A 27,958-nucleotide genomic window follows, 5' to 3' on the forward strand; every position below is an offset into this window, starting at 1 on the left:
CACTGCACACCCCTAGTTGGGCTGTCTTTTTTTGTCAAAAATAATATTTTCAGTGTAGACATCCTCCATGTTTTGATTTTGCATGTGCATGAGTGACATTTTTTTTTTCTCTAGAGTCATGACTTTTCTCTCCCTCTCTCACCACCCTCTCCCCCTGTTTTGGTGCCCTTTGGTTTCTTCCATCTCGCTGTCCTCCCCTCCCAACTGCTTGCCTCCTCCATCGCTGGACTGTTCCATTGTCTTGCACTGGGTGATTTGACCATTCTCAGTCCACTCCCTTTGAAATCCTCTAAGAGTGATAGAGGTAGAAGTCTGAAAAAAGTTGCACGGTAAGCATGACCACATTTACTAAAAAATGTTTTCTTTTTTAATGAAAAAGTGTGCTGGCATGTATCTGTATATTAGAGAAAAGCTAAGTGTTTATGTGTGTGTGTGTGTGTGTGTGTGTGTGTGTGTGTGTGTGTGTATGTTTGTGTTTTCCTTGGGTAATATTTGTTAGCCCCACCCCTTTTCTACCCATCAACACCCACTTATATCCTTACCGGTTATGTTGTTTTCAAATTTCACATTTAGTGCAGACCTGAATCTGTTTGTACAGTGGCCTTAGGTTGCACAACACAACAAATTTAGTTTGATTTTCCATTGTGTTTTCAGCGTATATTTGCTCTGCTAAATTTGTTGTGTTGTGCAAACCTAGGCCACCGTATTTAGGACATTAAACCCCAAAGTATACTTCGTCAGGATGCAAATGCTGAGCGTCCACATACAGGATGCGTGACGCAGATTTCATCATCAGCTGAGGGCTTGAGCACTGAACACGTGCAGTCCAATTTTTCTAACTTTGAACACAGAATGCGCATGCACCTGGAATTATTTGCACTAATTAGTGCATCCACAAGGTGGCAACACTCACATTTGAGCTTTTGCTGTCACAGAAGAGCTAGATGAAGATGTAATCGCTGATAAACAACAAGGAGATTAATGTTGAGAATGTTGGTGTGGCTATCCTTATGAGGATTCTTCATAGACGTAATGATTTTTATACTGTACAAACTATAGATTCTATCCCCTAACCCTAAACCTGCCCCTAAACCTAACCCTCACAAAAAACTTTCTGTATTTTTACATAAAAACTAAAAAAAACATACATTGTTTAGTATGTTTTTTTTAAGCGATTTGAATTATGGGGACACTAGAAATGTCCTCATAAACCACATTTATTGCATAATACCCTTGTAATTACCAGTTTGTAACCTATAAAAAAGTCCTCATAAACCACCCAAACCTGCCCAAACCCACACACCACACACACACACACACACACACGGCAACTTCCTAAGGTTATAACTTTCAAAGTTTAGAAAACCTTAATTGCGATTAAGTCTCACAGGCTCACCTCTCATTTTCTGTATGTGTTGTTTATTTAATTGTTTGCATTTTAGGGAGTTTGTAGGTGACATCTCCCGATATAAGTCCTTCTTCGCCATTCTTCCGGAGACGCTGTGTGAGGGGGAGATGGGCGTGGACGAGCTTACATGTTGGAGTGGAGACGACGTGGTAAAAAGGTAAGAGAAGCCTTTAAGCGAAACCGTTCGTCCCAATCAATGCTGGGAACCCATAAACAGATTTTCACTGCTCTGACTTTAGATCAGATTGGATTTCAAGTATTTTTTATTTTTTTATCATTTATGGACACAATATGAGTGTAACCTACACAAATGCAACCTTAAAGATCTGATTTAAAAATCGAATTGGATTTATGTGCAGTGTGAACACAGCCTAAGAGATGCACATATGTTGCACATTACGTTTTTATCAAAGCATGTTTATAATAATAATAAAAATAAAATATATATATATATATATATATATATTTTCATTAATTGCAAAGCCAAACCCAACACCAACCCAATGTTATACAATAAATTTGATGGTTATTCGGGTCCCATCTGGGTGGATCTGATAGGAGACTTCTAGTGTGCATGTGTATGTGATCTCAAAGAACAAAGAAACACATCATTGCAAATAATAATTCAGGAAAGTGCAGATGGAAAAGCCAGACACACCCTCAAAGCTCTTCCATTAACCAGAAATTACCTCTGGGCTGTGCTGACTGGCTCCTAATAGATTTATAACAAATTTTTCACTGTCAGAGAGAAATGTTTTCTTTGAAAATTGATTTTGGCTCTTCATGCTTTAAATGATAACTGCCCAAAAATGAAAATTCTGTCATCATTTATTCACCCTAATGTCATTCCAAACCTGTAGGACTTTCTTTTCTTCATGGAACACAAAAGGAGATGTTAGGCAGAACGTCAGCCTCGGTCACCATTCACTTTCTTTTTATGGAAAAAAGATGCAATGAAAGTGAATGGTGACTGAGGCTAACATTCTGCTTAACCCTTTCACACATGAGTTTTTCCTTTACTGACACATCCCCCAGCGTGAGTTCTTTAATGCAAGCTGTAATAACGCTCTGATTTCTTTGGGGGTTTTTTTCTAATCCCCATCTTCTATCTCTCACTTGCCAAATTCTCCAAGTTTTTGTCTCCATGTAACTTGAGGTTTGTCCTGCTGAGCCAAAGCAGTTTTGTGGTGTTTGTGGGTCTTCGTCAGTCTTTTACTCTTACATCCATCACTCTTTCTTTCTCTTTCATTCTCAGAGAGGTCACACTCCAAATGGCGAACTCTATATGATCCCTGTTGGCATAACTTCTTAAGCAACATCAGCAGAACATGCAATTATGGCAGTATTCTCTCTCTCTCCCTTGCTCTCACTCTTTCTGTTCCCCATACCAAAATGTGGTTGCCCCACCTCCCATCAATCTCTATAGAAACCAACCAAAATCCTGGCCATCAACACCATAGAGGGAAAGAGAAAGAAACAGAGAGAGACAGATAGAAACAACATGTATAGATTTCATCTGTATTCATGCCCTTACAAAGAAGTACTGTGGCAGTACCTTGGTATACAGTACATGGATAGCAGTGGTTCTCAATTGGTTTTGCTTTAAATCCCAGATTTTAAATTGGAGTGTCGTGACCCAACACAGTACTGTAACTGCTGATTGTACAAAAGTAAACAAAAATGTCCTTGGTCAAAACATGAAAGTAATTAATATTACCATTTAACTGCATAGGCCCAAAAAATATGCAAAATTATTAACATTACATAGGCATATTTTTGAATCTGAATAGGAAATTTTTCTATATGCATAAACATCAGTTGGCATTAAACACTGTGTCAAATATTCTTTTATTATAAGCATTTTCTCCTGTCGAGAAGCCTATTAATGGAGAAGCCTAACTTTGCACATTTATGTGTTAGGTTACGTGTTGAACCTACATTTACAGTAGCATTGTATTTTCCCTACTGTCTGTGGTTGTAAGAACAGACTTGCAACCCACTTTTTGGTCATGACCCACCAGTTGAGATCCACCGATAAATACGGTTGTACTGGATTAATTACCATATTTAAATACTATGGTATTTACATAGTCCAGGGTACATACTGTATAGTAGTCCATACTCCGATTGAAAAATAAGAGGGCTTGGTGGAAAGTCCTTTCAGAGGTGGGAAAAGTTATTATATTTTTCATGAAAGATTATGTAGACAATATTTTTTTTTTTCCTTTGGAAAAAATGTGAACTGATGAGTCATTCACAATAAGACCAGAAACATGTATCAAGAAAGTACATTGGGTCAATTTTTATTTCATGTTGACTTTATGCAGCATGCAGGGCTGTGATCTCTCCTGTGTTCACATGCAGTGGAGTGTTCCAGTAAAAACACATACTCTCTTTTGCTGTCCAAAAAGAGTTCTCTTTTCTTTATCCCTGTTTCTGTCTTGTCTTTCTTCTTCTCTTAATCTTGCTTTTGTTATTTTATTGGATTAGTTCATCAGTCTTTGAAATTCAGCCTAATGATCAGTGCTTCCAACAGAACAGTCTGTCTAGCAGTGAGACAAACAAAACAGATACATGATATTCATAACACTCTGGGTGTTTGAAAGAAACATGTTCACACTAGTATAGATATAAAGTTTCTTATCTCTCAGTTTTCCCCAATTCTGTTCAAAGTGTCCCAACCACCATCATTGATTGATTTGATTTCACCTCTGATTGGTACCCTTCTGAAAAACCCAGGTCTTATAGTGGTCAAGCAGTTTTTTGAACATTGTAGATGTAGTGTTGCTGGTCCACTGTGGCCTACCAGCTTTAATGAGCTTGACTAAAATGGTCTACCAGGTATTTTTTACCACTGCAAAAAATAAATTACTTGATGAGTCTTTTTTTCTGAGAAATAGAATGGCATAAGATCTTAAGTCTTGTTTTCAGATAAATCTAATTAAATCTGGTGGGGTTTATGCTTGAAACAAGAAAAAACTTTTTGCCAATGGGGTAAGAAAAAGTACATTTGTTTTCCCCTTTCCCCTAGATTTCTCTGAAAACATAACAAAATATCATAGTCACTTTGCTTCTCAAGTAAATGTATCTTATTTTAAGAATGTGTCAATATTTTTACTGGAAAACAAGACAAAAATCCAGCTGGTAGTTCAGCTATCAACCAGGGGTGTGTTTCACGTACAACGACGTAACTCACTGCTTAACCACCATTGTATGATGCATCGTTGGAGAAATTAACTAGCTAGTCACAACTGTTTCCCGAAACCATAGTAACTATGTCACACATCCATCGTTTGAACCACATTGGTTCAACAATATAGAGCTGTTGACGTTACATAGGGGGTGGAGCACTGTGTAATGCGACAGATGCATTGCAGTGAAAGATACAGTGGGGTTTCCCTCAGACTTTGGGGTTCCCCCGATGCAGTTGACCACATACGCAAATGAAAACTCTTCAAAAACCAATTAGAACTTCACTTATGCTTTAACATGGACACGCTGTGTTCTCCGAGAGAAACCGTGTGTTAAAATCGCTTTCTCTTAACAGCCTTTAATCACTTAAATGGCTTCATTCGCGTTTATGTGACGTTTTAGAACATCACTTTCTGCAAAACCCTGGAATAAGCCGTTTTCTTAAATGCATATAAACATGGTCAAAGTATTGACAAATAAAATATAGATGTAACCTCCTAGAATTGCACATAACATATACAGTACATGTTAGTATTTCATGCAGTACCACTTTTATCCTATAGAGGGCACTCCGGGGTATACAGAGCGAATTGATTGCGTCATTTCATACGGAGAAACCCATTGAGTATGCACACACATGTTCAGAGTTAAGTCCCCCCCCCAAAAAAGTACAAATTCTCTCATCAAGAGTGTTAGTAGTTTGTTGAGTTGATCAATACATCTCTTCATTGAAGAAGAAAAAAAACAGTCAGTGTTTATGATTAATGATTTCACGAAAGCTCTGGTGAGTTTTCTTGTCTATGTAACGATTAAATTAACTAATATAAATGATATTTTGTATGTTAAATGTCAAGTTGGTCAAACTGAGACAGAGTTTAATTAATCTACCTTTTGTTTAATTAAATGCATCATCCATGCAGTTATGGGTGCAAAAGGTGTTTTTGGTTGAAATCCAATGTCATACAATCAAATTTACTTGATTTATGTGTTTAATGAGCGTGCTCATGTACATTAATGTTAATGTACTTGGTTAGCACATGCACACGTGAAAAATGTAAGCAGTTTGATAAGAAATATCAAAATGTTGCATCAGTATTGTGTTTGTGTGTGTGTGTGGATTTTCTCCCCAATTTTGGCATTCCCAATTCCCAATACGCTCTAAGTCCTCGTGGTGGCGTAGTGACTTGCCTCAGTCCAGGTGGCGGAGGATGAATCTCAGTTGCCTCTGCATCTGAGACAGTCAATCCGTGCATCTTATCACGTGGCTTGTTGAGCGCGTTACCACGGAGGCCTAGCATGTTGTGGAGGCTCACGCTATCCTCCACGGCATCCACGCACAACTCACCACGCGCCCCACCGAGAGCGAACCACATTATAGCGACCACGAGGAGGTTAACCCAACGTGACTCTCCCCACCCTAGCAACTGGGCCAATTGGTTGCTTAGGAAGCCTGACTGAAGTCACTCAGCATGCCCTGGATTCGAACTTGTGACTCCAGGTGTGGTAGTCAGCGTCTTTACTTGCTGAGCTACCCAGGCCCCTGCATTGGTATTGTTAACATAGCATGTAAAAATGCTGTTTGTGATGAAAATACATTTTTTAATGAGATATTTTAAATTGTATTTTTAAATAAGAGATATTTAATGTAATTAGCATTATTTTGTGCAGATTGTTTTTATAGATATATATATGCGATTCTGCATGCTTGATCCAAACTCGAATGGCGAGCCAGAACCCCTGATCTGTGGTTCAAAATTCAGCATGATTCCTGATCTGTGGTCCAAGATTCATAGTGATTCAACACGGATTCACTGACTGGAAGAATTTTGCCCCTTACAGCTAAGCTGAGATCTCAATATACACACACTACCTGGGTAGAGAGAGAGAGAGAGAGAAAGAAAATGAACTAAAAGGCCTTTTCACACATTGACACTACACAATTGCATCTATACCATTATACACTGAGACATTTACACATGCTTAGGAACTTGAACACAAGTGGACATTTGAGAAATCTTGCTTAAGTGAGCAGACATTGAAATCTTGAATGGGAAACCTTATTGAATCGCCCTTGTTTCTTTATTTATTTATTTGTATTTTGTTCTTATTGTTACATTGTTAATAAATATGCTGGCTGTTTACTTTTTCACAAGTCTACTGAGCCCATTTCTTTTATATCCTCCTAGAGATGAACCTAGCCCTAAGTATTTGTTAGAGTACAAACGTTTTGATACCTGTTACATATAGTATATGGAATGAAAGATATAGAAGCCTCAGCAAAGTCAAATGATGTCCACACAGCAAGCTAACATGGAACTATATGCTTCTAACCACAGTTGGAGAGCTGTAGTTCCAACCGCTCAACTTTGCGATGCTGTTTGCGAATGTTCGTTGGAACACCAAATCGTAGAATGTTGTTAATAATGGAACTTGCGACAATAGTTGGCTAACAATCCTTTTGGGAAACGCACCCCAGCTTTGACCAGCTAATGACCATAAATGACCAGCTTTGACCAGCTTGAAACCATGTACAGCTGGTTTTACATGGTTTCAAGCTGATCAAAGCTGGTCATTTATGGTCATTAGCTGGTCAAAGCTCAAGTTTTAACAGGATTTTCCAGCAGGGTAGCTTATCAAATCATTCAGTCTCTATGTCAAAGACTTCTGGATGAAGCTTCTTTCATATTTTGTTTGGTGTTACTCCAAGCAACTCTCTTACTGTATGTGTTGCCAAACAGGAGTACCAATAGGAGTACCGCATGAGTATAAACAATTGTAAAAGAGTGATTAACATGATCGCCTGGCCAGCGATTATGTTAATGTAGCTCACACCTGGAAATCTCTGGAAAAATCAGCTAATGTGACATCGGCTTTACTGTACTTTATGCACTTACTAAAGTTCATGTCCAGTGGATGTTATGTGATTCTACTTTAAACCACACCTGTGATACATTGTATACAGTATTGGGCTGGATTGATAACGTCACAGTGCCGTTTAGAGTGAATAAATTGCTGAGTGATTGAATGAATCTCAGAATTCTGCTCCATTGTTGTTTTTCTTTCTTTCTTTTTTTTTCTATTTTTACCACAGAGTACTCTTGCATTCATCTGAGCTGTAATTGTTGAAACACAACAACTGGTTCCAAATCAGCACTCATGATTGAACTTGCCAACACTGTGATCTTACACCTTGTCCTAAGTGTTACGTGAAGTTTCCAATTTTTTTTTTTTTTTTTTTTTGCAAGTAATTATTCAGTAAAGCAAAACAATCTTTCAAAAATGTTTCTGAAAGCAAAATATTGTGAGAAGCAATAAAATCACATCTGATTAAAACATGTGCAGCTGGATTATTTTAGACCACTGCAAAAATCATATTTTTACAGACAATTTTTGTCTTATTTTCCAGTAAAAATATATATAAAAAAATAAATAAAAAAAGTTGAGAAGCATAATGGCATAATATATGAAGTCTTGTTTTCAGAGAAACCTAATCAAATTTAGTGGGGTTTATGCCTAAAACAAACAACAAAAAACAAAACAAAAACAAAAAAATACTATTTTCCAGTGGGGTTATAAAATAAACTTGTTTCCCTTTGAATCAAGTTTTTTTCCTCACCCCATCGACAATTTTATTTTTCTTGTTATAAGCATAAAACTTTCCAAAATTTAGATTCCTCTGAAAAGACAAAAATTCTTATGTCATTTTGCTTCTCAAGAAAATGTATCTTGTTTTAAGAATGTCTAAATATTTTTACTGGAAAACAAGACAAAAATACTCAGTAAGAAAATAATTTTTTTGCAGTGAGTGCAGGGCTATCCAGCTTGATATGACAGAAACAAAACCAACACCACATCCAAATATGCATGCTTCCCTTCTGTATAGTATGCCAGAAGCAGTCCTGTATGCTAATTTATTATTGTCTCCAGACTCTGTAGAGCGCATCCACTGGACACTTTAGTATCCCATAATGCCACGGGAGCTAAGGAGATGTCAGATTCAAAAAGTTGAATAGTTAATAAAAAACTCTGGAGAAATGTGAGCTGGGCGGTATATACTGTATAAGTGCTATACAGTATACACCAAGAAAGTTGTTCCTTGTGGTTAAATTGTAGTTGTTTAGCAAAGCCAGAATAAATTATTTTCACGGTTGTTGTTACTATGTCTGGAAATGTATTCATACTACTTACCTGCATACCTGAAGAACTTATTTTATTAACGGTCGGTAAGTATGTACTTCATCAAATGCAGTACATACTCTGACAGTATGCGAATTAAGACGCAGCACAAGTGACCAACAAAATGTCTTGCAATGCTGTTGATGGTCATGGCCTGTTGGTACAAAAGCTCAGATTAAAATGTTATAGATGGAATTTATTGATTTACTCTTTGTAATGTGTCCTACGCAATAAACGAAAAAGAAAGAGTTTTTGTCCGGACCAGCAAGAACCACGATAATTGACGACTGTGAAGACATTTTGTTGGTTGCTTGATCCCTGGAAACTTTTTTTCATCATGTCTGGTTAGACCTGGTTAGATGTTTCAGGTGTCTTGAGAGAGTAAATTGAAATAGTGATGGCCAGAGAGAGGTAGCTAGAAGTAGAAGTAAGTAAACAGAGAGGACCAGAGTGAGTCGTGGTCTCCTCTGGGCTTGTTGAAGGTGAGGTGTGGAAGGGGACGGCCTGCAGAAGAATGCTGGGAGGTCTCTCAGGGGCTGCTGTGCTGGATTTGGGTCCCTCATGGCCTGGAGCAGGAACATAGGGCCTCCTGTGAGCTCTGTCTGTGTGGGAAACAGTGGAGGAGAGAATCCCAACGCCCAGCCTAGGAATGTGCCCTCTAAAAACATGGAGCAAAACCCATACAGAGAGAATAAATACTGCACACACACACTGATGTTATACTCTCTCTCTCTCTTTATTGCTCTCTTTCTGTCTTTAATGTTGTCACATTAGCTTCTTTAAAACCAGCTCCTGTTGGCATGACCACTAAACCTACCATTAAAGCAATATTCCGGATTTAATACAAGTTAAGCTCAATCGACAGCATTTGTGACATATTGTTGATTCCCACAAATAATAATTTTGCTTCGCCAACTTCTGTCGCCGTTTCATCAGGAATTACAGCATCATTGCAGCCCCACTCACGTCGTTGCTCAAGGGAAAGCCCAACAAATTGCCTTGGAACGATGCCGCATACCAGGCCTTCATCTCCCTCAAGTCAAGCTTCACGACCGCTCCGATACTGAAACATCCTGACCCCAATCTTCCCTTCGTCGTTGAGGTAGATGCTTCAGATTGCGGGATTGGAGTGGTCCTGTCACAACGTCACGGAACACCAGGCAAGCTTTATCCTTGTGCCTTTTCTCCAGAAAATTTAACTTTGCAGAATGTAACTATGATGTGGGAAATAAGGAATTACTTTCCATGAAAACAGCCCTCGAAGAATGGCATCACTGGTTAGTGGGGGCAGTCCACCCTTTCCAGGTTATCACCGATCACAAAAATCTTGAATATATCAAGGCAGCCAAGAGATTGAACCCACGTCAAGCTCGATGGTCATTGTGTTTCACCAGATTCAATTTTACAGTCACTTACCGCCCTGGCAGCAAGAACAGCAAGGCAGATGCACTTTCACGCAGACATGATCCACTCTACCTTCAACCTCACCCTGGGTCCGTTCTGCCACCATCTGTCATCATAGCACCGATTAGTTGGGACATCATGGAGGAGATACAATGAGCACAACAGCATGAAATGTCACATCCTAACTGCCCCCCGACCAAGCACTACGTACCCCAAGCTCTACGTCAGAGGACTATCCAATGGGTCCACACTTCCTTGAGCACTGGACATCCTGGCATCCAAAGAACTGTTACCCTGGTGCGTAATTCCTTCTGGTGGCCAACTTTGATTCATGATGTAACTAAGTCTTGTCAGGTGTGTGCCCAATCCAAGACCCCCAGAGAACTGCCCATGGGGTTGCTTCAACCACTGCCAATACCACAAAGAAAATGGTCCCGCTTGTCCATCGACTTCGTCACAGACCTGCCAAACTCCCATGGTAACACTACCATTCTGGTAATAATAGAACGATTTTCTAAATCATGTAGACTTGTCCCTCTCAAGGGTTTACCCACTGCCATGGAAACCGCTAATGCTTTGTTCCACCAAGTCTTTAGGGTCTATGGAATACCAGAGGACATCGTTCTGTAACATCCGAGGTTGTTACCCCTTCTACCAACCACCAGAGGGAGCCCTCTCCCGAATACTAACTCTGTACCATTTCTTCTTTGGTGACTTCCTGTATTGAACTATATAAATACCATGCTGTTCCATTGTTCATTGCGAAGTAATGCCAGTTTACCCTGCCTTAACAAGCGTTTTTCCATTGCCATTGCTGATTGTTCTCTTGTTATGACCATTGCCTGTTTTCCTGGATTTACTTCATTTTGGATACCCCTTTGTTTTGTTTGCCTTGTTGGACTGTCTTTTTGGTTTATTGGATTATACCACCTGCTTAACAACTACCTCTATTTGCCTGCCGATTTGGATTGTTTGCTTGTGTATTTTAATAAACTTCCTGCACATGGATCCTAACACCGTCTCCATGGCCAGTTCGTTACAATCAGAATTATTGTAAATACGAGTTTCACACTTGGAAGTTGCACATGAAAGACCCCTCAAGTCGTAATTATGACTGGGAAACTCAAAATGGTTGAAGAGAGTGTGGTTTCTGTAGAGAATGACAGGTTTTATTCATTTTTCTAAATACAGCTAGTTGTTAGCACTTGCCATTTTTGTCATATTCAGTTAGGTACTGTATATCAGCAACCATTTGATGGATGTTTTACATTTTTACACTGTGAAAATAGCTTCCATTATCGTCAGCAAGCTAACTGAGTAATATGTGTTATGGTGTCAAAATAAAAGTTCCTCAAGAAATACTGTATGCATGAATGAACCTGGTGTCCTTCATGTTTCCTGTTCTTTCCACCAACAAAGCACTTGAACACGACATTATCAGAAGAGGGAAGTAGGATAAATCTTTTTGTGGTAATCAACATTATGCCACAAATGCTACTGATTGAGCTTAACTTGTATTTAACCCAGAATATTCCTTTAAAGGTTTTTTGTGATCAACTTTTTATTCAACTTTGAGACATACAACACGGCACTGTCATAAGCTGAATAACAAACAGCATTTTGTGCTTCCATATAACAATAAAACAAATAACAACAATTAACACAAACTATGTACAACTGCCAGAGCCTTGAAAAAAACAAAACAAAAAGAAAAACAAAAACAAAACAACAATCATTTATTTATGTAAGCAAAATATGAAAATCTTTATACATTAAGGGAGAGAACTAAGTCTGAGAGGAACCAGGTAAATTCACCAGATAACCAATAAGATTATCCCATGCCTGAATTGTGGAAACTCAGGCTCTATGGATCACCGCTAGTGACTTTTCAATAAGAGCAACTTACCTGAAATGATTGTACCACTCATTTATCAATGGGAGCCCAGGAGTAAACCAGGAGTGAATTATAGTCTTCTTGGCAGAGGTTAAACCTGCAAATATAATTTTCCTAAAGGTCAACTTAGTATTAATACTAAGAGAAAAATCATCTGAGAATAAAAGTAAGGTGGGCAATTTGGGAATTTGAAAATCCAGGACATCCTCAAGAAACCGTGCCACCTGGGACCAGAGGTCAGACACTGGAGGGCAGTCCCAGAAGATATGAAGATACTGTATATACCCATAGCATTCTGATTACATTTGATGCGCTGGATTTTTTGATGAAATAAATATATTTACCCACATTGCTGAACTGTGTCCCAGTCCAGTCCCAAACCCATTGGCTCAAGATCACGATTCCAAGATCCAGTCACCCAGAGTTTTGTCCTGTTTTGATCTTAGCTGTTCATACAATCTAGACACCCATTCAGCAGATGACGATCCAGGGTTAACCCATGAAATAAATGGATGGGTAGGTAAAGGAGAGTCCCATGGAACTCTGTGGGCACGGATTGCTGATCGTAGTTGTAAGTACAGAAACAAAGGGAATCCCAGCAGAGAGTAACGTTCTTTGAGGCATTGAAGTGAAAGTAATCAATTTTCCCCCTACAGATCTTGAAGAGTATAAACTCCCCTAGAGGCCCAACTTTATTTATGCATTATAGTATGAGCCAGCGGTCTGCAATAAATTGTAATTATGCCAAATAGGAGAGTGGTCACAGAGTGTGTTACTATAATCCATATACCTCTGAATATCCGACCAAATTTGCAAAGAATTGCCTATGAGTGGTCCAAACGCTTTACGTGCTGCTTTGGGTTTTATCCCAGTGAACAACAGGTCCTCGATTCTATGTGATTTTACTAACTCTTGTTCTGTCTGTTGACAGGGAGAGAGAGATTCCTTATCTGAGCAAGTAGTCAACGATTTTATCTGAAAACACCAGTAATACAATTTAAAGTCTGGCAAAGCCAAACCGCCAGAGGGCTTCTATGTTACCTAAAAAGTAGGTAACAGAGAAAAAAAAATTTAATCGACCAAGGACATTCGTTTTTATTATTGAGATTGTGCCTTGCAGTGACATGTTATGAGTAGACCGTCAGCAAAGACTTCACGCTTAAGTTTGTCATAATTTACATGTGAAATATCTGAGAAATTGGTTATATATTGAGACCTAAATATGTCAAAGCCGAATTGTGCCAGTGAATATGAGGGATAGCTGGTAATGTAAGACCTTTCGCTGTCTTGATTCAAAGGAACAAGAAGAGATTTTTCCCAATACATTTTATAACCAGAGAATTTACTGAAATGGGTGAAGACATGTAATATTTGAGATATTTGGGAGTTGTGTATGTCATTAAAGTAAAGTAATACATCATCCATGTAAAGAGAGATTTTATGTTGCGTGCCTCGTATGAGAATTGGAGATATAAGTGAATCCAGTCTAATTGTCTGCACCAAAGTTTCTATTGACAGCGCAAAATGCACTGGTGACAGTGGGCATCCCTGATGGGTACCTCGCTGTAATAGAAAGGGTTTTAATAAAATATTCCCTGTTTGCACGACTGCATACGAATTAGAATAAAGTATTTTGACCATTGATATGAAAGTTCTCCCAAACCCAAAAACCATCTTCTAAAACCATCTATAAATATTCCCAACCCACCCGATCAAAAGCCTTTTGTGCATCTAGGCTAAATACAGCCACTGGAGTGATGTCTGATTCAGAAGAATAAATTATAAATCAAAAATCGGATTAATTTACCCACATGTGGCTCCCATCTCCTAAACAAAATTTTTGCAAAACGTTTAAGCTCTTTGGTAATTAATGAAATAGGTCTGTAATTGCCACAATTCAAAGGGGATTTGCCTTTCTTAAGTAGTACAGATATGAGTCAGGTATTTTGGTCAAGAACCAGAATCCAGGGCGTAATTGATAGAATCTAAGAGGAGCGGTCCAATAATATCCCAAATTTCTATAAACAACTCTGGTGGAAGACCATCCAGACCTGGTTTTACCTCTCTTCATTGAAGACAAAGCATCCTTTAATTCTGAAAGGGTAAGAGGTGCATCAAGGAGTTCTGTGACCTCCTTAGTCAGTGAGGGTAGGTTGAGTTTTGAAAGATATGATTTGAGAGCAGTTGGTCGGGTGTAGTTTCCGCTTTGTAAAGATGGTAATAAAATGATCTAAAAGTATAATTAATCTCCAATTGGTCATAGGTAACCGGTCCCGATGGAGTTTGAATTGCATTTATGATAGAAAGTGACTCGTTCTGTTTTAATTTGGCTGCTAGGAGTCTACTTGAGCTCTCACCCTGATATTAATATGTAGCTCTGGTGCGATGAATAGTGAATTCAGCCTTGGAATTGAGCAAATTATTCAATTCAAATTTTAAGGCTGAGAGAGTTGAGTGTTTCTGATCTGAAAAGTGAAGCTATCGTGATAATAAGCTATAAGTGATTCTATTTCCTGGATTTCGTTTTCTAATTTTGTAATTCTCTGCTTCCTAGATGTATTTATACAAGAAGCAAATGAAGAGGACTCCCCCCTAATGAAACATTTAGTAGTTTCCCACAGTATTTGAGGTGAAGATGCTGATTCTGTATTAAGATCTAAGAATATTTTCAAGTTATCTTTCAGTTTTTCCAAAAACTCAGCATTCTGTAGTAAAGTAACATTAAAGTGCCATATGGGTGAACGTTTACCAGCATTGTGTGGGAGCTCTAAATTATAGAGCACAGGAGCATGATCCGATATAATAATAGGGAGAATATCCGTGGGAGTTATGTATTGGTTCAATTGGGGAGAGACAAATATATAATCAATCCTTGAATAAGTCTTGTATCTATTTGAAAAGAAGGCATAATTCTTAGTTGTTGGATACCGCAGGCACCAAGCATCAGTAATGTTTAATTTGGAAATAAATGTGTTAATTCCAGAAGGTGTTTCCTTATTTGAAAGTATAGTTACCAATCTATCTAAAGCTAAGTCACATACTTGACTTAAATCCTCACCTACTACAAATGTCTAGAAGAGGGTTCGCAATTTTATCAAGAAAATTTGGATCATATATTATTGGACAACATATCGAGGCTAAACATAATTTTAAATTATGGATCGTGATACAAACATACACCAACCGACTGGATTCGTCCTTTCCATAGATGACAATTTTTACTCCTAATTTCCTATCAAGTAGAATCGCAACATCTTTCATTCTGTTTGCAGCAGAGTAGTGTGCCACACATTTGTAGAACTTCTGAAATCTGTGCCTATCAATCATTTTCAATTGAGTTTCTTGAATTAATGCAATTGAGACCTTTTTACATTTATGAAATTCTAGACACTTGGTTTGTTTAACCGGTGTGTTTAAACCACGAACATTCCACTACATAATATTAAAAGATTTGATCATGACAGGGTTCATGCTGTCGGATTCCCAGGATATATGTAGTTCAACACAAAATTATCATTTGTAAATATAAACAATAAAAACAGTGAATTATATTGTGTGTAGTCTCCATAATAACAAGGCTTTGGCAATAAGTGTTTTACAAAAACTAAAACTAAATAATCCATCCGCAAGAGACAAAGTATGGTTAATTTATTTTGGGGGGAAAGAAAAATAATCTTCTACTACCTGTGGCTATCGAAAGCAACACACATCCCAAGTCGATGGTGGTATCAGAAATTTTCCAAATTTAGTCCCATCCAAGGAAATGTTTCTGTCTGCAGGCGATAGTTAATATAATATTTAACTAAACATGTCTTCAAAAATCGGATGCATTTCTGTCCAGTGAGAAAATACACCGATCAGCCACAACATTAAAACCACCACCAGTTTGAACCAGTCTGCCACCTGGCACCAACAATCATGCCACGGTTCAAATCACTGAGATCACATTTTTCCCCATTCTGATGGTTGATGTGAACATTAACTGAAGCTCCTGACCCGTATCTGCATGATTTTATGCACTGCACTGCTGCCACACAATTGGCTGATTAGATAATCGCATGGATGATTGTTGGTGCCAGACGAGCTGGTTTGAGTATTTCTGTAACTGCTAATCTCCTGGGATTTTCACAAACAACAGTCTCTAGAATTTACTCTGAATGGTGCCAAAAAAAAAAAAAGAAAACATCCAGTGAGCAGCAGTTCTGTGGACGAAAATGCCCTGTTGATGAGAGAGGTCAAAAGAGAATGGCCAGACTGGTTCGAACTGACAAAATCTACGGTAACTCAGATAACCACTCTGTACAATTGTGGTGAGAAGAATAGCATGATGTGGGATTGCGGCACGAGGGGGACCTACACAATGATGTAAACTAAAAATGTAAAATACTGTCAAAGATCTCCAACATGCAAACCGGTATGTGATCTAGATGGGCTCAGATAAAATGTCCATTGAGTTTTCTTGGTCGGCAGACACAGTGGGAAGTGGAGGATTGTTGGAAATGCTGGATCCGAGGAGTGTTGAGTGTGGAGATCAAACAAGTGTAGACAAAAACTTTCCTGCATCCTCCACGTTTTTGAAGAGATGCAGCGTCCCATCATGTTTAACCTTCAAGGTTGCCGGATAGAGTATATTAGAAACGGGCGCAGTCCTCTATCAGCAAGTTGTTTCCTCACTGAGTCGAAAGCCCTTCCTCTGCACGGTTTTATTGCTGAAGTCTGGGAAAAACATCAGTTTAGATGTGCCGTGGATTGGTGCTGACTGAAGGTTTCTGACTTCGTTGAGTATTCTCTCTCTGTCTTGATATCTAAGAAGCCGAAAGATAAGTGTTTGAGGGCGGTTGGTCTTGTTGCGAGAGCCATAGATACGATGTGCCCGTTGAATTTCGATCTTCTCTCTCCCCTGGAGAGAGGGGATCCACTTCAGTAAATTCTTCTGAAGAAAGTGAATGACATTTTCTCCTGCTGATTCAGGTAGTCCAACAAGCCGAAGATTACATCTTCATGACCTGTCTTCCATTTCAACCACTTTCTCACGAAGACGTGATATCCTGCTGGTGAGAACTTAAGTCTTGTTTAACCACTCGCATATTTGCGGTCATAGCATCTACCCGTGCTTGTAATGATTTGCCAGTTTCAGCTTGCTGGGTGATATCCTGTCTAAGCTCATTAATTTCAGCATTCGAAGACTCAATCATAGACTTCAGAGTCTGAATTTCGCTGGTGAGCATACAGTGCATCCGGAAGGTATTCCCAGCGCTTCACTTTTTCCACATTTTGTTATGTTACAGCCTTATTCCAAAATGGATTAAATTAATTATTTTCCTCAAAATTCTACAAACAATACCCCATAATGACAACGTGAAAGAAGTTTGTTTGAAATCTTTGCAAATTTATTAAAAATAAAAAAACGGGGAAAAAAATCACATGTACATAAGTATTCACAGCCTTTGCTCAATACTTTGTTGAAGCACCTTTGGGAGTAAAACAATCTGGGAGAGTGAAGTTATAAAAAACTCATTGCTGAATGAACTTCCTCGCTATTGTGAATATTCAGTTTAGCTATGCACAAAGCATTGCCCACACGGAGCTCACTCCTAAACCAAGCAACTTCCTATCGGTCAGTGCTGCAAATTCCAGTTCACCAACTTTAACCCCATATGAAATTTGCGTTGGGAAATTTCTCCGCTACCAAAAGTACATCAAGCAAAATTCCTCAATAAATAAATAAATAAAATATTCATGCACATTTTATATCATAATAGGGACTATCCATGGACTTTTGTTGTTTTGTATCCTGATTTGTATTGATATTTCATTTCATTATACACAAACCCTAAATCTACCCCTCACACAAACCTTTTTGTATTTTTATATTTTAATTAAGACATTATTTAGTATATTAAGCTGTTTCCTCATGGAGACTGTTGGCTTATTTCCACAATGTACTGTAGGTGATTTCATATTTACCATCCTTTATTGGGACATTTGGTTCCCACTATGTAGGCAAAACACACAGAACACTTCAAAGCATATGGTGATTTGATTTCTCTTTTCTGGTATTAAGCTTCTGGAAATACTCAATTATAGATATCAGACATAAACCAGCAACAAAGTGTTTGCATGAACGTGAGTAACTGTGGATCTGTCCATGTGTGTCCATGTTTTGGTCATGGTTCTGGAGGACTCTGGGATTTTCATTAGGAGATTCTGAATGCCACAAATTTTTATGATGACAAACCAGTTGTTTACCATTCACACATCTGGAAAACATTCAGTCAGCCAGATCTGTTCTTTCTCTCTCTCTCTGCTTCCTTCACTCCTCTTACTTTCAATCTTAGCTCCTTGTTCTCTCTCTTCCTCCATGTGTGGTCCTCATCCACAGATCTCACACCAGTGAGACACATTGTAAGACTTCAGGGTTCTGATGGTTGTAATTCAGATGCATTCTCAGTGTGTGATAAATGGTCATGGGATAGAGGACACACACACACACACACACACACACACACACACACACACACACACACAAGGCACTGCAGTCATACACATTCTTTATGCAAATAGAATAGAATAGAAGTAGAACAAGAAGTAGTGATGCGACAGTTCGTTTCCATGAATCGATTCAAAAACCCGATTCAGTGGTTCTTTTACGTCATCACGTATTGACATCACAAGTACGTAATTCTAACATTCCGGAGTCATGGTTTTCATACTCAAACATTTAAATAAATCCATATGTGAATGCATACTGCTGATTATTACCTTTTATTCAATTAAGTTATAATAATAATGCCATTGATTGTCATCAGTGTGTCGTTCAGTGGTCCTGCTTGTTGAATATGTCTGACAAATATTGATTACATCCTACATTAAAGTTTTGCACCTAAAGCTGATTCTGCCTTATAGGTTTGATTCCTACATTTAGAATGGGTTCTTTGGTTCATTAACTGGTATAGTAACTCGTAAGAGTCACCTGCCTGTATGAGTCCAACTCGTTCATTTCTAACTCGGTGTCAGTCTACTAGTCATCTTCATTTAGTGTCATTTTAGTATGTTGTTGCTGATACATATCTTAATGAAATTCAGATTTCTTGAAAATGTCCATCACAGTTCATTTAGTAATTCAATGAAATACACATAATTCATTTAGTGTAATTAAAAATACAAACACAACTAGAAAATGAATATATTATGAATATATTATTAATAATTTGTATTAGTAACATCATCGAGTAAAAATGCTTAAGTCTCAAGACCTTCATTTGCAAATATTTTTTAATAATTCAGAAATAACACAGAAACAAACAGCTGTAGGTTTATAAATGTTTTAATCGGGTACTACCATTAACATCTCAACACATAGCAAGTCCTTGGTAATCCTCCGCAAACTCCGCTGCATAGCCAGTACATGTACTTCAGCTGTGCATCTTGCGTCATCAACCCAGAACTAAAGTTTGATTCAGTTCGATGATGTGAACCGGCTCGACCGGTTACTTGCTGAGAATCGTCTCAAAAGAACAATTTGTTCAAGAATCGGACATCACTAACAAGGAGTCCTGCAACATCATTGAGTCAGTTTGGGATTACATGAAAAGACAGAAACAACTGAAACAGCCTAAAAACATAGAACTGTGGCAAGTTCTACAAGATGCTTCGAACAACCTGCCAACAACCTTCAAAAATTGTGCACAAGTGTACCTAGGAGAATTGGTACTGTTTTAAATGCAAAGGGTGCTCAAAAATATTGATTTTGTGGTTTTTTTTTGTTTTTGTTTTTTTTGTATGAAGTTAATTGATAAATGAAAACTATTCATGACGTTAAGAAAAAAACAAAACATCTTCACTATACAACATTCTTTACACTTGCCTAAAACTTTTGTACAGTACTGTACATATATATGTGCAGTACTGTACAAAAGTTTTATACAAAAGTATTATATATACTGTATATAATTATTATTATACAGTCTTTGATCTGTGTAGACTCTATATGGGTATATATGTGTTTCAATGTTCTATAGCCATGCAATGAGTGTATTAGTTTCTAGAGGAAAGATGTAAAATTAGCTCTAATAGGCTGAAATGTATTTCTTGCTTGATTAGCCCTGACAAGCTTGTTTGAAGTGGCCTGTGTTATTTCTGGGTTTTCTATTTGCTTTATTTTAATTAACGACATTGTTTTCACGTCTTTGTTATGCGCTGCATTCTAGAACCCATGAGAGCTCTGTGTGCTGGAACGCACTGTTGTCGAAAAATGCTCACTGAAGGATAAAAAAAAAAAAAATGCTCCCCTTATATAAGACTCTGAATTCAATTATCTGAATAAATCCGGAGCAAGAACAAGACTGGGAGGGACTATTCTGTTTCACATTTCATTCCTGGGACGCACAGCCTGCAACTGATCTGATAACATCACCTCTGGGCCCTTTGGGTCTGATCCGCACACTGTGTTGAAAATCAGAAGTTCGCATAAGAGATGGGCGAGACATTACAGGCTCATCAGCACCAGAGCTGATGCTGATTTCATTTGGGAGTTGGTCAGTCTGGTTGGATTGCCAGATTTTTGACCTCGTTAGAGAGGCAGAGAGAAAAAAAGTGGAAAATCTGTTAAATGAAAACAAAGCAAGACATAAAATTTCTACAAATGTTATCGTTTTTCATTTAGCCAGACTAGAAACATTTCCCCAGCTGGACATTTGCCACAGTTGTCATGTTAACAATTAGTCGATGGGCCTTATTTTAAGAGCCCAAGCGTTAAGCGCAACATAATGCTTTAGTCATAAGCGCAAAGTAAATGGGCATGGCCATTAAGTTTTGGTATTTTCATGCAAGCATGCGCTAAGTCTAGGCACAAGTGGGTTTGACACAAAAAGGATGGACCAAGTGCAATTTAAATCTGAAGTTCTTCTCTGGTTATTCCAGCGTCTGCATCCTATTATATAGTCCATTCCCTCAAGCACCAATGATTGAACCTTTTCACAGCAGATGCACTGGAGGACAGATTATATCACAGTGGTTGCACTGAAGGTCAGATTATATACAGTATAATGTGGTTTTTAGATGTTTATAATGATTGATAATGATAGATAAGTTACGAACGCGAATGCACTTGCCACCATATTTTTGCTGCAATGCAAGATAGGATTCTGAGTTTGTATCGTCATAGAAGCATACAAAAGAAGGTGCATAGAAGGTTCTAAAAACCTAACCCTTTTAGAAGTGGTTTTGATGGACAGAATGGGAGAAGGCTCGAGTGGACTGACTAGTTTGTATATTCTTTGACGTCAGAAAACATGTCCGCAGCACTGCATCTAAACAGTGTGCTCTGACGGTAACGGCTTTATACTTTTATTTAGGGATTGTTTTAAAGTTTGTAACATATAAAAATAAAGATATTGTGATGTTGAAAAGACTATTTGAGCTGCTGGTTCATTATGACAACTGCTTCAGTCATTATGACAACCGATTTTGCTGGTAAACAGCAGCATAACTGCTGATCACACTGGTTTGATCGTACGCATCTGAGCCCAGCCTAGTGTAATCACACCAGTTTGATCGTACGTGCGAAAGGGTTAAACAAAGACAGCACATTCATAAGAATTTGGTAGTGTAAATGGACTGTATGCAATAAATTAAAGGAATAGAAATATAAACTTACGTTCTTTTGTGCATTAACTGCATCCTTGATGAATGCCAGGCATATATCAATGATTGTGACACGATTCTTTAAACGAATAGAAAATGTGATTCTCATCAGAATTTGGATGTATGCTCCTTTAAATTATAGAGAATGTAAGTATAATTAATCATTATCATCTACTGACACACAAATCTTGACTAGTATTAACAGTGATTGTATCGACGTGCACTTCACTTCTACCGGTCGATTTTGATTTTGAAAAATTCATTTATTGAAATACAAAAAAATTAAACCATATATATTTCTAAATTCAAATTATACTTCAAACAAAATGAAAATATAATCAAAATAATGAAGTCAAAAAATCATACCAAATCCAAACATTTTACTCTCTCCAACTTCTTCCACCGGCCCCTTTTGCAGTGACTTAAACATAACTATATGACAACGGGAGGAAAATACCAATATAAATTAGATCATAAATACAATTGTAAATATAAACATAATAATTTAAAAATAAGCCATGACCTTTAGATAGTTTAACACAATCTCATAATTATTATTTTTTTCTCAAAACGGCTACGACTTCCACTATAGTTTGGACATTAACTTTATTACCACTGCTGGTGGAATCTTCAAACTGCAAGTGCAGGAACTGAATTTGGACTTTGCACTGAGTTAAGAGGTGGTATTGAAACGTCTTAGTGCAATGACCAATTTCTTAGAAAAATAGCAAGTTGTACTTTGCACCACTTCATTTACATACAATACACCAACAGTAGCGCTATCACTCCCATCTATGGCCATTTGCGCTTTGTGCTGGCACGAAAATTGAATTTAGAATTAGAGCTCTCACGAATATTAGATAAGACGTTGAGCAGGGTCGTAGCGCATAGCGAAAAACGAGCCCGATGAATGTTTTGGTTTTGTTCTGAGCGTATCTGTAGAGTGAAGAGCTTTTACACTTCTGATATCCATCCATCCATCCAGGTTTGGTGCAGCAAAGCCATGTTATGTCCAGCACATCCGTTTTAAACTAGAGTCTGGTAGTCCTCCAGGCTTGCTGGCTTAACAGTAAGTCCCTTTTAAAGTCAGTCCAAGTCAATTAGTCTCTTGTATGATTCTCTGGCTATATTCACACAGTTTTTGGAATTGATTACTATATTTCAAAGTCAAAAAACTTTCAGTTTGTGTGTATGCCCTCAGCCATTAAACAAAACTTCCAACCCAGTGTCATAACAGTCGTACAAAATGGTGAAATCATATGAGTTGGCTAGTACAAATACAGTACTGTGCAAAAGTTTTAGGCACTGGTGAAAAATGGTGCATAGTAAGTATGTCTTCAAAAATACTGCCATAAATAGTTTTCATTTATCAATTAATGTCATGCAAAGTCCAGTAAACATAAAAAAGCTAAATCAATATATGATGTGACCACCTTTGCTTTCAAAACAGCACCAATTCTCCTAGATACTCCTGGACACAGTTTTTCTTGGTTTTTGGCAGATAGGATGTTCCAAGCTTCTTGGAGAATTCGCCACAGTTCTTCTATCTGTTTAGGCTGTCTTGCTTCTATCTCTTCATTTAATCTCAGACTGGCTCGATGTTCAGTAGGGGGTCTGTGGGGGCCATGCTATCTGTTGTAGGGCTCCCTGTTCTTCTATTCTATTTACAAAATTAATGTTTGGGAGTCTAAAATGTATATTTCCTATTGACACACTAAAGCTGAAGATATACATAAATATCTTAAGATAAATGTTTTTGCGAAACACCTTATGGGCCTAAGACTTTTGCACAGTACTGTATGTACGACTTTTACTCCAATAGAGAAAAATTAATGAAACAATGAATTATGTAATGTTTTTTTTTAATTTTATTTTTTTATAAGTTTAAGCCCTAACCTAATCCTAACCATAAAGTTTAACCTCTTTCCTAAACCCTAAATCTAACCCTGTTTAAAATCACTGTTGTGTACCACAGAAGTGAAACATATATTTTTGGGTAGTCACTTCAGTTATGGAATGAGGTCATCACTCTCTGTCATTACTGAACTGCGCATGAACTTACATTTACATTTATATTGCAGTTATGCATTTGGCAGACACTTTTATCCAAAGTGATTTTAAGGCGACTTTAAGGCGGTTTTACACGGGACGTGGTGGGCGGCAGGCTTTGCTTGTGATCCTGCCGCTTCTCGTTTGTACAGCCGTTTTTCATTCACAAGAGAAGTGGTGCGAAACACGCCAGTAGAAGTGCAATAATGCCTCCCACTGCTTCAGCACAGATACTGCGTCTATGAGGTGATTACTGTAAATACTGTATTAGTTTTCATGTAAGTGATTGCACTTAAAATGCCACTTATTGTTTTTAGAAAATGTGTTATAACTATACAGTTGCGATCAAAATTATTCAACCCCCATGACCAGCAATACATTCTGGTGATGTGAATTAAAACACATCAACTAAAACCTCAGTAAACAGTCAAAGTAAGTTTTTAATACACATTTGTGTGATTTTGAGAACAAAGAGTTCAGTTTACCCAAATTTTTAAATAAAAAAAACTCATTCTCTCCACAAATGTCATGTCAAAAATATTCAACCCCCAAAGTCAGTCATTTATGGAACATCCTTTATCCTTAATAACAGCAAATAAATGTTTCAGGTTAGTGTTCTCAGGCTTCGGACAACTCTCTATTAGAATTTTTACACATTTCTCATGAGCAAAAACTTCCAGCTCATTGACATTCTTTGGTTTCTGTGCTGCCACTGCTTCCTTGAAATCCCAACGAAGGTTTGCAATGGGATTTTAATGATGGACTGAATGGGCCATTTAAGGACATTCCACGACCTATCCCTGAACCAGATTTTGGACAACTTTGGATGTATCCTTGGTGTTACTGTCTTGCTGGAAAGTCCAGTGATCACCGAGCTTCAATTTACACACTGAAGGCATCACATTTTTCATGCCAAAATTGCCTGATACCTGAAAGAATCCATGGTGTCTGTCACATAGTCAAGATAGCTGTTTCCTGCAGCTGCAAATCACCCCATAACAGGACTGACCCACCTCCATGCTTGACTGTGGGGATGGTGTCGTTCTTGTCATCACCTTGTCATCTTACTCCAGACGTACTGCTGACCCATGGGTCTAAAACTCATTTTCAGTTTAGTGTCATACGTCTATAAAACCTTCTTCCAGGACTCCACAGGTCTTTCCTAATTACTTCTTGAATATTCAAGTCAACATTTCCCTTGGTGAAGTTTTGCTTTCTTCCACACCCCAAGAAGGTTGCTGTTGTACCATATTTTAAAAATGTGTGAATGGTGCTGCCAACTTTGTCTACTGGAAATTGAAGTGCCTTGGAAATGTACTTTTAGCCATGACCTTTTTTTTGTGTAATGAAATAATCTCCTCTATTAGCTTTTGAGACAGCTTATTTTTAATTGCATTTTTTGCACAGAAATACATTTTTGCTTACAACGCTAAACTTAAAATTTAAAACTTAAATAAGTGCCATTGCAGACTGATGGCTTAATTTTGTTTTAAAACAATTACTTGTGTAGCCTTACATATTTAAGAAACAGCTACATGCAGTAGTGGTTGAATAATCATGACATGGCTGTATTTTTAAAAACTCCTGCTATTTAGAAATATTAGACACTATGCCTTTAAATGTGTCACTCAGCTGATATAGATGTAAAGTTTAAAAATTCTGGGTCATCAGAAAAGCTTATCTTTGTAAATCCTTACTGTCTTGGGGCGGTTGAATAATTTCGATTGCAACTGTAAATATTGTAAGAAGCTATTTTTTTTTTTTACATTAATGTAAAATTATAATATGAAGGCTAAACAATATAATTGTAAATATTGATGGCGTCTTGCCACCTGTCTCCACATTTGATGAGTTCTGCATTTTCTTTAACGACTAAAGAAACAGACTGCATGTTACTTAATATTTTTATTGGAAAATTGGTATAGTATAAATAACAGCACATCAATAATTAAAATGGGAGGGTTACAAATGAACATTCAAAATCCACAAAACACTCTGCCAATAACCTGCCTGGGCAATTGTATTTTCTTTATATATAAAGTTGATGTTTCAGACACCTGTTGTGGAAGAGGAAATTAAAGTATATGGTCCATGGCCCATTTGTATACCTTGCACAGTCGTATATTTTCCAAACATAAGCTATCCATGTTTCCGCAGTCTATTTTCACCTGGTACACCGACTTTCCATGAAGCTGTTTTCCTATTTATGTTTCTATAAACGCTCAAAGAAATGTTATATGTCAGGAGGAAATTCAGCAACAGCAAGTATGTTCATCTCCATGTTGTTTTTGAATACATTAAAGCTAAGTGTCGTTTAATTGGTTGTGAATAAATTCAGCTCTGATTCGTCAGTGACAAGCGGCAGCCATGGAAAGCTAAAATATTTGTATCTTACGCGGTGTTCGCCGCAAGCAGTTGTGCACAACAAAGCGGCAGGTTTCTCGTGAACAAACTCGGAAAGTGCCTCTCTCTCATTGAAAATGAATAGGAAAAGCGCAGTGACCGCGTCCCATGTAAAACCGCCTTTATAGTGCATTTAATATAAACTTTTTATCAGTTTGAGTGTTCCCTGGTAATCAAACCCATGATCTTGCTGTTGCTAGCACCATGCTCTGCCAATTGAGCTATGGGAACCAGAAAGGAACTTTAAGGGAAACTTTACCCAAAAATGTTAATTCTGTCATTATTTACTCACCCTCATGTCGTTCCAAACATGTATGACTTAAATTTTCATCTGGGAAACAAAAAAGGATGTCTTCTCAGGCTGATTTCAATACAATGAGAGTCGATAGGGACTCACTTTAAAGCTAAAAAAAGTCCCAAAAGTGTCATATGAATAGTCCAACTAACTAAATCAACTTGATTTTGTGTTGTTTCCCACCAAAACCTATTGTATGCCCTTAGAAGACTTGGAATATGACACAGGGACTACTTCTCTGAAACTTTTGGATCTTTTTTTAAGCTTTTCAACTGCCATTGTATTGAATTCAGCCAACAGGACATTAATTAAAATATATATCCTTTTGTGTTCTGGAAAAAGTCACATGGGTTTTAAATGACATAAGTGTAAATAAATGATGACAGAATTTTTATTCTTGGATCAGCTATTCCTTTAAGCCTTGCTCTGGCTCACCATTTCTGGACAGGGTTCTAGACTTGCACACTCAAGCCTTACAAAACAATGGAACAATAAATTAATGTGCATTACATCATCTTGTCCCCCTCCCTGGCTAAGTTGCATGGAACTTTAACAGCAGGGCTCTCCCCTTTCACACAGGACTCTGCAGTCGTGAATCTAAGCAGTGATGATGCACAGAGATAGGAGAGAGATAAACAGCAAACAGTGTACTGGACGGTAGAGACTATGAGTCACCAAACAGTGTCTTGGAAATAAAATAAATAAAAGAGCAAAGGATCAGAAGGGAGCCCCATAGGAGATGAAAGGGATCGTTTTTCTAACGCTCTCCCCGTAGGCAGCTCAGAGAGCCCTCAGAGAGGAGCATCTCTCTGAGTGAAGCTCAGACCCCTCCTCCAGAGTGCTGACCTTAAGGACGCTTCCTGTCCCTGATTCTGCTATCTTTATTAGCTGTGAGGGAACAGGAAGGAAAGATGAGAGAAGAAAGTATAGCTTTGCTGGTCTGTCTTTGCTAGTCAAGAATGATTTGTGAAAACTAACCGTTCAAACCAGTTTAGTGACTGAATCAACCGATTCATTAAAAAGATCCAATTCCAAAGAATGTTTTGTTCACAAATCGAACATCATTACTTCTCTATGAACTCTGAAAAATGTGTTACGGAGAGATAGTGTGGATAGGTCGGAAGGTTTTCAGTGGATAACACAGGGTTCCCATGGTCATAGACAATTTGGAATATCAGGAAATTTGGAAATTTCCAGGCCTGGAAAAGTCATGGAAATTTCTATGGTGAATATGATTTTTTTGTAGTTATGCTCTGCTCTAAAATATTTAAATTGGCTAGAAATTGCTCATCATGAGTGTGATCACTATAAAATGGTTTTTAAACATTGTTATCATGAAAGGAAAAATTATGGAAAAGTTATGGAAATATCATAGATATTAATTGGTCAAAAAGTGTGTGAATACAGTACCACCTTAATTGTCAGTTAAATTGGTGGGTCCCACTTTATTTAAGGTGTGTGTAACTACTATGTACTAACATTAAAATACATA

General features: G+C 37.8%; 1 protein-coding gene across 1 annotated transcript in view; it reads left to right on the forward strand.

The window, feature by feature from the left end:
* The window catches only part of gpc5c (glypican 5c), a 260,885-nt gene that overhangs the window by 118,879 nt on the left and 114,048 nt on the right, over positions 1–27,958 (forward strand). The window contains exons 5-6 of the mRNA XM_051701629.1: positions 270–329; positions 1,443–1,565. Of these exons, the coding sequence (XP_051557589.1) occupies positions 270–329; positions 1,443–1,565 (183 nt within the window). The remainder of the gene's footprint in view (positions 1–269; positions 330–1,442; positions 1,566–27,958) is intronic.

Source organism: Myxocyprinus asiaticus, chromosome 6 (assembly GCF_019703515.2).
Source record: "Myxocyprinus asiaticus isolate MX2 ecotype Aquarium Trade chromosome 6, UBuf_Myxa_2, whole genome shotgun sequence".
Taxonomy (NCBI): Eukaryota; Metazoa; Chordata; class Actinopteri; order Cypriniformes; family Catostomidae; genus Myxocyprinus; species Myxocyprinus asiaticus.